At 40.6% G+C, this 12406-nt stretch overlaps 2 protein-coding genes across 2 annotated transcripts in view; one reads left to right on the top strand and one right to left on the bottom strand.

Moving 5' to 3' along the window:
* Positions 1 to 4273: 4273 nt before the first annotated feature.
* On the top strand, positions 4274 to 5995 carry LOC146968658 (tripartite motif-containing protein 16-like). The gene has a single exon (XM_085760077.1). It carries the CDS (start codon positions 4284 to 4286, stop codon positions 5955 to 5957), a length of 1674 nt encoding a protein of 557 aa, XP_085616203.1. The 5' UTR covers positions 4274 to 4283; the 3' UTR covers positions 5958 to 5995.
* Positions 5996 to 8668: 2673 nt separating this feature from the next.
* Positions 8669 to 12406, bottom strand: part of LOC146968657 (uncharacterized) — a 29094-nt gene continuing 25356 nt past the window's right edge. Inside the window, exons 15-17 of the mRNA XM_085759620.1 lie at positions 12195 to 12369; positions 11189 to 11283; positions 8669 to 9737 (exon numbers count right to left, since the gene is read on the bottom strand). Of these exons, the coding sequence (XP_085615746.1) occupies positions 9630 to 9737; positions 11189 to 11283; positions 12195 to 12369 (378 nt within the window). The 3' untranslated portion in view covers positions 8669 to 9629. The remainder of the gene's footprint in view (positions 9738 to 11188; positions 11284 to 12194; positions 12370 to 12406) is intronic.

The raw sequence follows: 12406 nt of genomic DNA, 5'->3' as shown, positions 1-12406 counted from the left end.
AAAACTCAAAACAGTGACTTCTGTCTTTCACTTCAATCAAGGACAAACTATCATCTAACTCCTGTCCTTCAACCGCCACCCCCCCACGCTTTGTACTGTATCTAAAATTAAGATAGACTTCCAGACCTCACCGTTTCAAAAACTATTTCAACAACCTTTTGAGGTTCCTACCTGCAGTATGACTGAGCTAAAGGGCGTGTATCGGTCCAAACTCTGACCTCCTACCTGCAGTTTACGGAGGATAAAACATGTTGTAAATACTGTATATACCACTCTGTCCGTTGGTGTCTGTCTGTGTGAGTCAGTTGTGAAGTAGGGAAACAGTAGCAGTTTAGAAAAAAAGAAAAATACTACAGTTAAAAGAAATAATCGCATCATAGACATGATGTGTCAGCACCATGAAAAAACCTTGTTTTCCCCAAAGAGACACTGTATCTTGATTAGAGAAAATATTTTACACATTGATATGGAGACATTTTCACATTGTAAAATATATTTTCACTAGTTAATAGTTATTAAATTAAAAACAGGCAGAAAAAAAACAAGACTCAAGGTTTCTGAAGGGTGTTGACGAACTGTAATTAAAGAGTTCTTACCTGAGAGAGGAGTTCGCGATTGGTCAAGGAACAATGGCGAAAAACCAGACGGTGACGGATCTCTTTCTTTACACGGTCATGTGTCTGTGAGATGCAACGTAGTGGGTCATCCACCAATCATATTGCTCCATCCACACATTTATCATGCTGTCTGTTGATATTACTGGTTGTTAGTTACGGATGATGAAGGAAAGGTGTGTGTGTGTGAGTGTGTAAATAAGTGTGAATGTGGGTATTTGATTGTCCGCATTGTAATGTTTTAACTTAAAATCATGTGGAAATGGGTCAAGTGTGTGTGCTTTGTGTGTATGTGTGTGTGTGTGAGCGTTAATTAAAGGAAAGGGGTCACTTTTTTTAAAACTTGAAATGAAGTGTCAGTCGTCATCTGGATAAGTGCGTTGACCTGATGCAGTGTTGTGACCTTACCACAACCTTTCCATGGCCTTTACCTTTGGCCAGAGCCACTGATTAAGGATTTGGTCCGATAAGCGGTAAACCTTTAAACGGTGGGACCTTTGTAAACGCAACGACTAAATGAATTCTGTTGCTTTCAGTTGGAAACACATTAGAAGATAATTTTTTTTAAAGTTAAAGGACTAAATCAGACGTTTAAAAATGACAGTTGCTCAATATGCGACAGGGAAATAAAACATCTTAAAGTCTGTTTTAACTCGATAACGAGCTGTACTCTGTCCGTTCTGTTGAACTTGTCGACCCTTGTGAAATCCTGAACTGGAGCCAGACTCTTTTAATCAGTGGCCTGGCCTTTGACCTTCTATGCCTGCTATGAACCCAGTAGTCTTAATTCTTTTCTCTTTGCTTTATACCAAACCAGAAGGAGCCTTGTGTTGATACTGTTAGTGCTGCAGCCACACCAGGCTCGACGGACAGCTGAAATCTACTCAGTTTATATCATTTTCTGATGGCAACTGTTCTCGGACATCTAAAACCAATGCACAATTTACTACAAGAGGTAGACTCTCACTATCGGTAGTAGTGTTTAAGAACTTAAAAGTTCCTCTTATTGTCCAAAATTCTCTAAATATCAGTATTTTGATGCTGTGACTTCATTGGTGCTTTAGGACATCTTTAGTTGGTGGAGGGATCCATCCCATTTCATTGTTATGAGCAAAAGCTCAAAGTAACTGAGTAAATTTTAGAGTGATGTGACCCGTGTTGCTGCAGCTATGTGGCCCTTTGTGTGTGTGTTTTCAAATGCGATGTACGTATGTGTGTGGTCATTTCACGTCATGCCTCATTTTTAGATTCAAACTGATTTTTTTTTTTATTATTAAAGTGCAGTAGACAAATTAGGACTTTGAACAAACCTGGGCTGGTTTTCCTGAAGGGAATCTCAGAGTCTGAGGTTTGTTAATGTTTATTATTAATCAGCTGAAAAAGATGAACAGCTCAAGGACTCATGCTGAATAATTTAATTGTGGGTTTTCTGACTTGATCCTCTGATAACAAAGAATCTAAATAAATTAAAATTTTAAGACAATCCATTTTCTGGAATAGAAAAACTGAACTTGGTAACTACAGACAAAAATATTTTTCTTCCCAGTTCGTTAGTTCAAACCTTTTAATAGTCTAAATTAAAGCTCAGCTGTTTGTTTCTGAGTGTTTGTCTGTGAGATGCTTTTGGGAAAACTAATCCTGGCTTGAAGTGGAAGAAACCATGAGAGCAACAGTGTTCTGAGGACATGTTGTAGACATGTTTTAATGCTAACAATGATCTGTAATGTGATGTGTGTTGATATGAAACATGTATGTTTGTTGGGATCAGGGCGTGGGCATTTGGAAAAAACAAAACAAAACAAACAAAAACCCTGATTTGTATCAAGAAAAGATGAAAATTCAACTGTGAAAATAAAACTGATGTGATTGCATCATGTTACCCTACAGTGTCTCTATTGTTCTACTTGAAGATTCAGTGGATTCATTCATAAAACAACAATATTTAGGACATCTATTCAGCTATATTGCTATAGCTATAATCTACCATCTTTCCTAAATCACTAAAGCTCAAGGTTTAAAAGCTTTAAAAGATTCAGGCTGCTCCTTTAGTTAAATTAGTACATCATCTGATAGGGTGCAGATCTGCGGTTGGTCGACTGGTAAATGAAAAAACACAAATTACATCAGCTAAACAATAACCTCAAAGACAACTTTGAAATTATTTTAAAAAGGGGGTCAATACATCCACTGAAAACCACCACTATAAACATGTAAACATACTGTCACACTATACACAAGCAAGAGCTTGAAAGGCTGAGAGATGGAAAACCCCTCCCCATGCTCACAGTTCCCATCTGTACTGTACGGTACACCCAGTAGGGGAGAGTGGGGCAATGTGAGACACCGGGTAATGTGAGACACCCCCTATATCTAGAAAACGGAACACATTTATGGTCATCTGACCATTATGTTTTCAAGCCCCTTCCATTTCCCCATGGCCATGAAGGAGAGGACCTCATGATGCTGTGGAAAACATGTTTTTTTCACAAAAATATGATTTTTGCATATAAAAGTAAATTTTCTTGGTGTCAACTTAATCAACTGTTGTGCCAAAGCAAATTGATTCAGGTAGAAAAACTTCTATGATACATGATGATGAACTACCAACACATAAAACCATGTGATGATGCTGGCTGAAAATTAGCCTGAATTTCTAAGAGAGGTCGTTTTTTCTAAAATGGGGGTGTTGGGGTAAAGTGAGACAAATGCTGCGGGGTAAAGTGAGACCATGGATGTATTATAATAAATCCGAGAGTGAGACACTGTGAGCACCACACACAAAGATTCACACTAGAATCACGTCCCCCAAGCCAGAAATCTCACGTGATCAATGATCTGTAGCCACACTGCTTTGTTATGCTAGGTGCTCTCAGTCAGCTTGTTTATTTATTGGTTAATTAACTCAATTTTAGTCACATTCCACTTTGTCGGCTCCCTCCACACACAAGAGGACTTTTGATCAAAATGGTCACATTGTCGGGGCCTACAATCTGACCCCCAGACTATCTAACTGGTTCTATCTGTCATTTGAATGTTAATTAAAACATTTTGTGTTGTATTTGATTTTGGTTTTGAGTCACTTTGTGTTGAGAAAAAAAAAAGTGCTTAATTGACCAATCCCCGTGATTCTGTTACTAGTCCGACATTAGTTCTGGGAAGTGTGGTTGTCAAGCAGCTGTCAGGATTCTAACTGTTACAACATGTGTTGTTACGGTAGTTTCAGAGTGGAAAAAGTAAGTGGATCAGTTTACCCCATTGATTTTTCTAGTTTGTCTCAGTTTACCCCTGAGCTGGGGTAAAGTGAGACACGAGACCACTTTTTTTTGAACAATCATATTTTCACTGTCCTTCATCCTAAATACATTCTGATAATTTCCATTGCTAGGCAACATCCTGAATTAATGGGAAATGTGTAAATTTTACTGATAAATCATTTTAGCTCGCTTAGAGGGGAGCAAATGTAAAAAGTGTCTCACTTTACCCCACTCTCCCCTACTTCCTGGTTCTTCTCTTTCACAGATCTACAAATGCAGTGATGGGGATAACTGATATGCTGTGAGGCATCACTCTGCTGCACATCAGCGTCCAAATGTGAAAGTAAAGAAAAGGCTGTGTTATAACTGCTGAGGGGAAAGTGAAACTTCAGATGCTCCCTGTTACCGAGGAGAGATGGCGCAGCTGGATAATCAGGCTGCCGAGGTGAAATATTGTTGTCCGATCTGTCTGGATATGCTGAAGGACCCGGTGACGATTCCCTGTGGACACAACTACTGCATGAGCTGCATTAAAAACCACTGGGATGAAGAAGATCAGAAAGGACTCCACAGCTGTCCGCAGTGTAGGAAGACTTTCATACCGAGACCTGAACTGGTGAAAAACATCATGTTAGCAGATTTGGTTAAGGATCTGAAGAAGACTGGACTCCAAGCTGCCCCTGCTGATCGCTGCTCTGCTGGACCTGAAGATGTGGCCTGTGAAGTCTGCACTGGGAGGAAACTGAAGGCCGTCAAGTCCTGTCTGGTTTGTTTGGCCTCCTACTGTGAGAATCATCTCCAACCTCACTATGAATCTCCTGCTTTTCAAAAACACAAAGTCATAGACGCCTCCATGAAGCTGAGGGAGAACATCTGCTCCCGTCACGACAAGGTGATGAAGATGTTCTGCCGCACTGACCAGCAGTGTATCTGTTACCTCTGCTCTGTGGATGAACATAAAGGCCACGACACGGTCTCCGCCGCCGCAGAAAGAACGGGGAAGCAGAAAGAGCTCGAGCTGAGTCGACAGGTCATCCAGCGGAACATCCAAACCAAAGAGGGGGAAGCGAAAGCGCTTCAGCAGCAAGTGGTGGCTGTAATCCGCTGTGCGAATAAAGCAGTACTGCACATGGATAAGATTTCCGGCGAGCTGAACCATCTCATCGGGGAAAGATGCTCCGACATGAAGCAGCAGATCAGATCCAAGCAGAACGCCGAAGTGAGCGAAGTCAAAGAGCTTCGAGGGAAGCTGGAGCAGGAGATCGCCGAGCTGAGGTGGAAAGACGCCGAACTGGACGAGCTGTCCCGCACGGAGGACCACACCCAGTTTCTACAGAGCTTCCCTCCATCGTTACAACTTCCTGCATCTCCAGACTCAACGAGTACAACTCTCCGTCATCGCCCGCAGGACGTCGAGGACATTGTGGCGGCCATGACGGTGGCCAGAGACAGAATACAGGCAACTCTTGGCGAGGTCTTCGTCAAGCAATCGCCGACAGACCCGGACGTGGACGTTTCGCTCCCAGAAGCTGAACCCAAGACCAGAGCCGAGTTCTTACGATACGCAAGTCCGATCACACTGGATCCAGACACAGCAGGAGACGAGCTGGCGTTGTCCGACGGGAACAGAAAAGTAACGAAGACCACGAAGCAGCCACGACCCGCCCACCCCGACAGGTTCAACTGTCTGTCTCAGGTGATGAGTAAGAACCAACTGGCCGATCGCTGTTACTGGGAGGTGGAGAGGAAGGGGAAAGTCTCCATCGCCGTCGCCTACAAAGACATCGAGAGAGCCGGAGAGTTCACCGCCAGTGCGTTCGGACACAACAACAAGTCCTGGGCGCTGACGTACGACAACAGCTTCGCCTTCAGACACTTCAACTCGGCGTTCGTTAGAAGCTCTCAGCCGTCCAGAGTAGGAGTGTACCTGGACCACGGAGCAGGTATCCTGTCCTTCTACAGCGTCTCCGAGACCATGACCCTCCTCCACAGAGTCCAGACCACCTTCACCGAGCCGTTACATGCCGGACTGTGGCTTCATGGCTCCGAGGGAGACACTGCAGAGGTGTGCCAACTCAAGAAGGAGTGAGTGGTTCTCTAAAGGAGGACCCAAGGAGATGAAATGAGTCGCATACGAAGGGCTGTTGATGGAGAAACTCACCTTGTGGTGGAAGGTCTTCTTCAGGTGTGTGAACAGTGATGCAAATACAAGTGAAAAGCATGTTACATTGACATTATAGTAATTGAAACGGTACTTACTTTTGTTAGATACAGTATGTCTCCAACCTGGTTTCTCTGGATTGTAATTGTTTTACTCGTACCTGATCAAGATTGTTGGACTGTTGTTGAACTTTTCTAACTTGTTTCCCAATATTTTCTTATGTAAACCTTTGTTCTTCTTGTTGTAATTTTTGTCTGTATTGTTGTTCTCTCGACACCATTGTAAATGAGGACTTTCCTCAATGGTCTTCGAGAATAAATAAAGGTTATAATAAAATGTGTTAGAGATACCTCCTCATTAAATCCTGAACTACTGAAAAATCTTACAAATGTTTACAGATTTGTTAGGAAACTTTGTGTTTGTTGGTGTTTTGTTTTTTGTTCTGTAAAATTATTTAAAATTAAATATTTCAAATAAATAAATGAATGTCTTTGAATTAAAATGCCTGAATCTGACTCACATCAAACTTGAGTTGCTGTGGTATGTTTACATGATCACTCAAATCAATTGCAGCTCCTGAAATGTGACAATTTGTTGTTTTTCAGTAAAACTGAAAATCTTATTCTTCATTTGCACCGTTTTCATTCTATACATAATAATACTTAATGTCAAGAACATAATGAGATTTGTTAATGGAAATAATTATTTATTGTAGCAACACATGATCATATAACCATTGTATTTAATACTGGTGTATTTGGATGTTTGTAAAATTAATGTATTGTATTTGTGGAAATACACTGCATGAAAATAAATAAACTGCTTCTTGCGAACTGTTCATAAATCTGCAACTGTGGTGCATTTTTCATTTTCAAATCTTTTCTTATCTTACATAAACTAAGTGTTGGAATCAGTGAATTTGGTTTTGCACTAATAAAACACAACAAAGCCAGTTTTTAGACACCATAAACAAAACTAAATAGGATCTTGGTGTAAAATCAATTATTGCATCTTATACTATCATTAATTATGCAATAGAATAAACAATTAATGGGGAAATTATAAATTAAAACACAAGTTGTGTTGGCCGAAAAAAGAAAAAAATACCGGATGAGACTAAGACGAAGAAGGAATCATTTAAAAAAAATGAAAACTGTAGAAGAAAGAAAATATTGAAAAGCCTCAAAGTTTTATTTAGATTAAAAAAGTTGGAATGTTTGGTTAGACATAAAATATCTGTTACAAGGCCGTTTATAAATCTTTCACTGTTTCTCTCTTTCACACACACGCTCACACACACACAGACACACACACACACACACTCGCTAGTGTTACAGTCATTACACTGGTGCAATAGATGCCACATGGAAGATTTTCTCTTTAATGAGCCGACACCAAATCAGTCGTGACGACGCCTGGAAGCGATGGAGGGATGGAAGTTTTCTGCACTGGCTCGATTGTCTAGTAGGAATTATTTTGACAGTTACTTTAACATCTTTAATAGTTTTCACTGGTAAGGTGCATGATTCGTGTTGTGTTTTTGTTTGTGTGTGATGCATTTTCACCACATCTAGTTACATTTTAAGATGTCAAACCATCACCGATCATATAAATACAAAGTAAAGTGTCAGAAAACCTTGGTGGTATAAAAAGATTATAATAATAAAATATATTATTATTATTATAAGTGACTAAATAATCAGTCACATTATGTACAAACAAGTGGCTGCATCTTATTGTGTTAATCTTTCCTTGTGTAAAAGGTAATAAATAACAAGTGAGTAGTGTAAAAAGCTAATAAATGTTAATCTAAAGTGTCAAACCTTTTATTTTACTCATGAAGTCGTCGCCGCAGCTGATTCGCTGACGGCACACGGAGAGAAAACCGTCCATGTTTTTATCTGATAATAAAAAATACTTTGTGATGTTGAGATGGAGGGAACGCAGTGAAGAAGATTTGAGCACAGGCAGAAAAGTACCGGTACAGTACGTTTGTGAAATCACAGGCAGCGCCGTTAACGTTGTGACACACACACTTCCTGTTGCAGCTTCAGTACCAACATGGTGTAAAAAACAAACACACACACATAGTTTAACTGCAGGAAGCAGGAGATGTTTGAATCTTATAAACTGTTGTAGTACCAGATATTTAACTATTACAAATCTGATTTCATTCAGTCTGGATGGCTATATATTTATTTAAAGGGATAGTTCAACATTTTGGCAAACTGGCACATTGCCATAATCCCTATAGTCACAGCAGTAGGTTCGTTACTTTTAATTGTCGGTGCAAGCTATTTTTTAGAACGGCGGAGCAGAGCCGCAAGCAAGCAGCAAGCAGTCTCTGCATTTACCTCTAAAACAACTTACTCTTGTAATCTCATTCTGTTATTATCTCATAGCGTGGTGAATGTGCAGGTCACAACTTGTCCACCAGAGCGTTTTGGAGTTGTTGGATTGTGTATTTAATGAGTTTGATGAGGGAAACCAAGAAATCCCATGAGCCTCCGTAGCTTAGCTCTGAAGCAGCTCGCCGCTCTGCTCCGCTGTTCTAAAAACAGCTTGCACCGACAATTAAAGGTAACGAACCTATACTGCTATGACTATAGGGATTATGGCAATGGGCCAATTTGCCAAAATGTTGAACTATCCCTTTAAGGTTTAAGTGTTGGAGTTGGATGTTAATGAGCTGCTTGTTCTTAGTGTTGAGTTTTACTTGTGGGTTTTCTATCTATTAAATACAAATAAAGTCGATTTCAGCTAATGAGTCTCACCTTCTCCTGTAATGTTGTGTATATATGAGCTGTTTATAAAAATCATCCGTAGTGTTCATGATGTAAAATGAGCTTCAAGCGTCAAGACTTTAAGTATTAAAGGGTTTTTCAGCATCAGTCGTTTATAAATAGCTGCAGGCGACGACCAGTGTCAGAAAGTAAAACACTTAACGTGGACTTACAGGAAGATTTGAGAATTATTTGTCGCCCTACAAGTTTACGTTTTTTAGCGTTTAGGGGAAACGGCGTCAATCAAATAGCTGGTGTTTCCCCTCTCGGCAGGCGTCACCGGGACGACCAACATCCTGCTACTGAAAAAAAAGAAGGAAAAGGTGCAGCTTTGTGGTTAGTGCTCAGCTGGTTTCACTATGTTAGAGATAAACATTTGTTATCAGATAGAAAGAGGAGAAGCTGCAGTCGTCATCGTCTACGGAGCAGATCCAGCCGTGTGTTTCCTTTATACGTCCCGTCACAACTAGTGCACAGATGATCACAAGTTCGAGTCCATGAGTCCACGAGTCCATGAGTCCCGGGTAAATCCAAACCAGTTAAATCCAAACAAACAGAGTCCGACCAAAGTCCCGGAGGAAAAAAAAACAATTAAAACATCACAACAACGAGACAGACGGACGATGAGACAAAAAAAAACAAAACAAAAAACACATTGAACTCAGTCGTCAAGGCAGCACGGGTCCGTCCTGTTCGCTGTCGTCGTCCGTCTCAGTTGCCATGGTGACGCCAGTGTCACTCTGAGTCCAGATCAAAAAAAAAACTACCGATAACAAAACTTGTCAATCAACAGTCGTTTTCAGGTCGATTTCCCTCGTCAGAGAAGTGAAATGTAGTTTTTAGGAACAATCCCGCGCTTCCCGCCCACAACTCCCAGAATCCACTGCTCGTCTACCGGCTCCACCTGAGTGAGGATGTCACCAACCTGCAGACAGAGACACAGACACAGACACAGACAGAAACATGAGTCAGATTTAGATATAAAACATGACACACGCTGTTTTAAGAGCCATGAGTGTGTTACCATTGATAAATAAGTGTGAAAGTCGGTTGGTTGTAGCGAGAAAACTTATTCTACTCATGTAGAGGTCAGATAATACGGAAGCGTATTGCATTCACTTGATCCTGTTTTTCTGAGTAATTTATTTTTGGGTTTGTTTTTTTTTAAATATTTTTTTCTGTTTTTCTGACTATTTTTTCTGTTTTTTGTGGTAATTTTTTTCTGACTTAGCTATTGAGATTTCAAAATCCTGTGAGAAGCTCCCACCTGCAAGTAACGTAAAGACTGATTTCAAAAGAAAGGTGCTACATCAAACTGCTCTGATATTTTCTGAGTGACACTCTCTCTGAGGTGGAGTTCTGTAATAACAGGTAGTTTCCTTTCAACATAAATCTGAATTTACTGGGAACATAGTGAAGATAAGAAAAATGAGTGGGGTTTTCCTTTGAAAATCTACAATTTCGACTGTATATTTTGTGGATCATATCCATGGATGTAGCTCATGGATCTAAGATGAAATAGATCTGTGATGAAGTGGAGGCTTGACTGCAGCGGTTAAACGTTACTTGCAGGTGGGAGCTTCTCGTGGGATTTTGAAATCTTGTTAAGTCAGAAAAAAATTACCCCGAAAAACAGGAGAAAAAATTATTCAAAAAAACAAACCAAAAAATAAATTAGGCTACTCAAGTGAATGCAATATACTGTACTTCCGTAAGATAACGTGCCAACATGTGTTACGTGGAAAAGAGAGCTGATTAATGTGTTGCACTTAGAAAGGATAAGGAGTCCTGTACTTAACCCTTCTGTTGTCCTCCTGAGTCAAACTGACCCAATCTGTTTCGACTGGTCCTTCTTTCCTCCCTTCCTTCTGTCTCTCCATCCCTCCTTTCTCCACTCCTTTCTTTGTTCCTCACTTCCTCCATCCTTGCTTCCCTTTTTCCATCCTTCTTTCCTTCTTCCCACCATCCTTTTCACTTCCTTCCTCCCTTTTTCCCGTTGTTCTTCTTCCTTCCTTGACCCAATCTGTTCCCTTTCTTTCTTACTTTCTTTCGTTCTTTCTTTCTTCCCTCCCTTTATCCTTCCTTCCTTGACCCAATTTGTTCCTCAATCTTTCTTTCTCTCCTTCCTTCCTTGACCCAGGAGGACAACAGGAGGGTTAAATACCTTGAGATGGATGAACTGAAGCCATAACTGTGTATTCTCCATCGCTATGCACTTTATTGTATTATTTTATTTTATTTTATTGAAATGACACTATCCTGTTTTTTCTTTTCTGGATCTGTGAAGACTGATGAATCTGTGGCTGAGTTGTTTATGAAATGTACTGTATGTTTTCGTTTAAATTGAAATTCAGAAATAATGTCTCCTCTCCTCACCTTTAGCGAGAGCTCGTCCTCGCTCTCTGCCGTGAAGTCAAACAGAGCCTTGGCCGCCGCTCCACCCGCTGACTGCTGGTCCTGGATCAGCTGACCTGCAGACACAAAGGCTACGTTCAGACTGCAGCTCTTCATGCTCATCTGGATTTTTTTGCTCAGATCTGATTTTTTGTTTGGCTTTTAAAATGTGGCTTTGGCAGATTCCAGTCATGTTGCTGTTTAGTGGCGCCAAAAATAATTGTCTCAAAGATGCATCGAGACTCTTAATGGGACGATTCTGAATCGATGCCAAATCAACAAATAATTCATTGAAGTTTGATGATGTTGACAAACAGAGACGGTGATTTATTTTATTTTAAAGCACAATGACAAGATTTACGTTTTGTTTTTGAGAAATTAACAAAGTGCACCTTTGAGTAGAGACTATAGGCCTTTTCTTTTTCTTTGTGTGTTCAGACTCCAAGGAAGCTGCTGTACAGTATGGTGGAAATGCATTTAAATTATATTTTCTATTTTATTTTATGTAAATAAAAGGTTATCGTATTTATCTGACTATTTATGTTACATAATGAAAAAAGCCATGTGTGGCAACGTAGAAAACTGAGGATGTGATGCATCAAGATGCAAAATCCACCCACCTGGAGCAGGACAGGAAGTAGGCAAGGCAAAGCAAGGCATCTTTATTTATAAAGCGTATTTTATATCAAGGCAACTCAATGCGCTTTACATAAAGACTAAACATTTAAAAAGAACAGCATCAAAACAAACATTAAAACAAAAAGTAAACATTAAACAGAGAGTTAAAAGCAAGAGCAAAGAAGAATATAAAAGTAGAATAAGAGAAAATAGACTGTGAATGCATCATCGCTAGTTTCTGTTCAGCTCTAGTTATTTTTATGCCACATCTTTACTCTGCAGGTGTGTTTTTGTTTTGTTGTCAGTTCAAGTGTGTGTGTGTGTGTGTTTGGTGTGTGTGTGTGTGTGTGTGTGTGTGAGTGTGTGTTACCCTGCTGTGGCTGTGTGAAGGCGGCGGGGAACAGCCCCTCCCTCCCCTCCAGCCTCCCTCTCCTCCACTCGGCGTCGACGCGCTCCGTCACCTGGATCAGCGCCCCCTTGTGGAAGGACAGGTCGTCCGCCGTCTGACCGGGGAAATCGAACAGGGCCACGACCCACTGCTCCACCTGGACGCACACACACACACAGGTACTGTTGCATGAG

This window comes from Trachurus japonicus, chromosome 18 (assembly GCF_045865225.1).
Source record: "Trachurus japonicus isolate A0001 chromosome 18, Traja_1.0".
Taxonomy (NCBI): Eukaryota; Metazoa; Chordata; class Actinopteri; order Carangiformes; family Carangidae; genus Trachurus; species Trachurus japonicus.
This window is presented reverse-complemented; position numbering and strand designations above follow the sequence as displayed.

Excerpts from the sequence above, each read along its gene's own strand:
- LOC146968658 (XM_085760077.1), top strand. The coding sequence starts at position 4,284 with ATGGCGCAGCTGGATAATCAGGCTGCCGAGGTGAAATATTGTTGTCCG.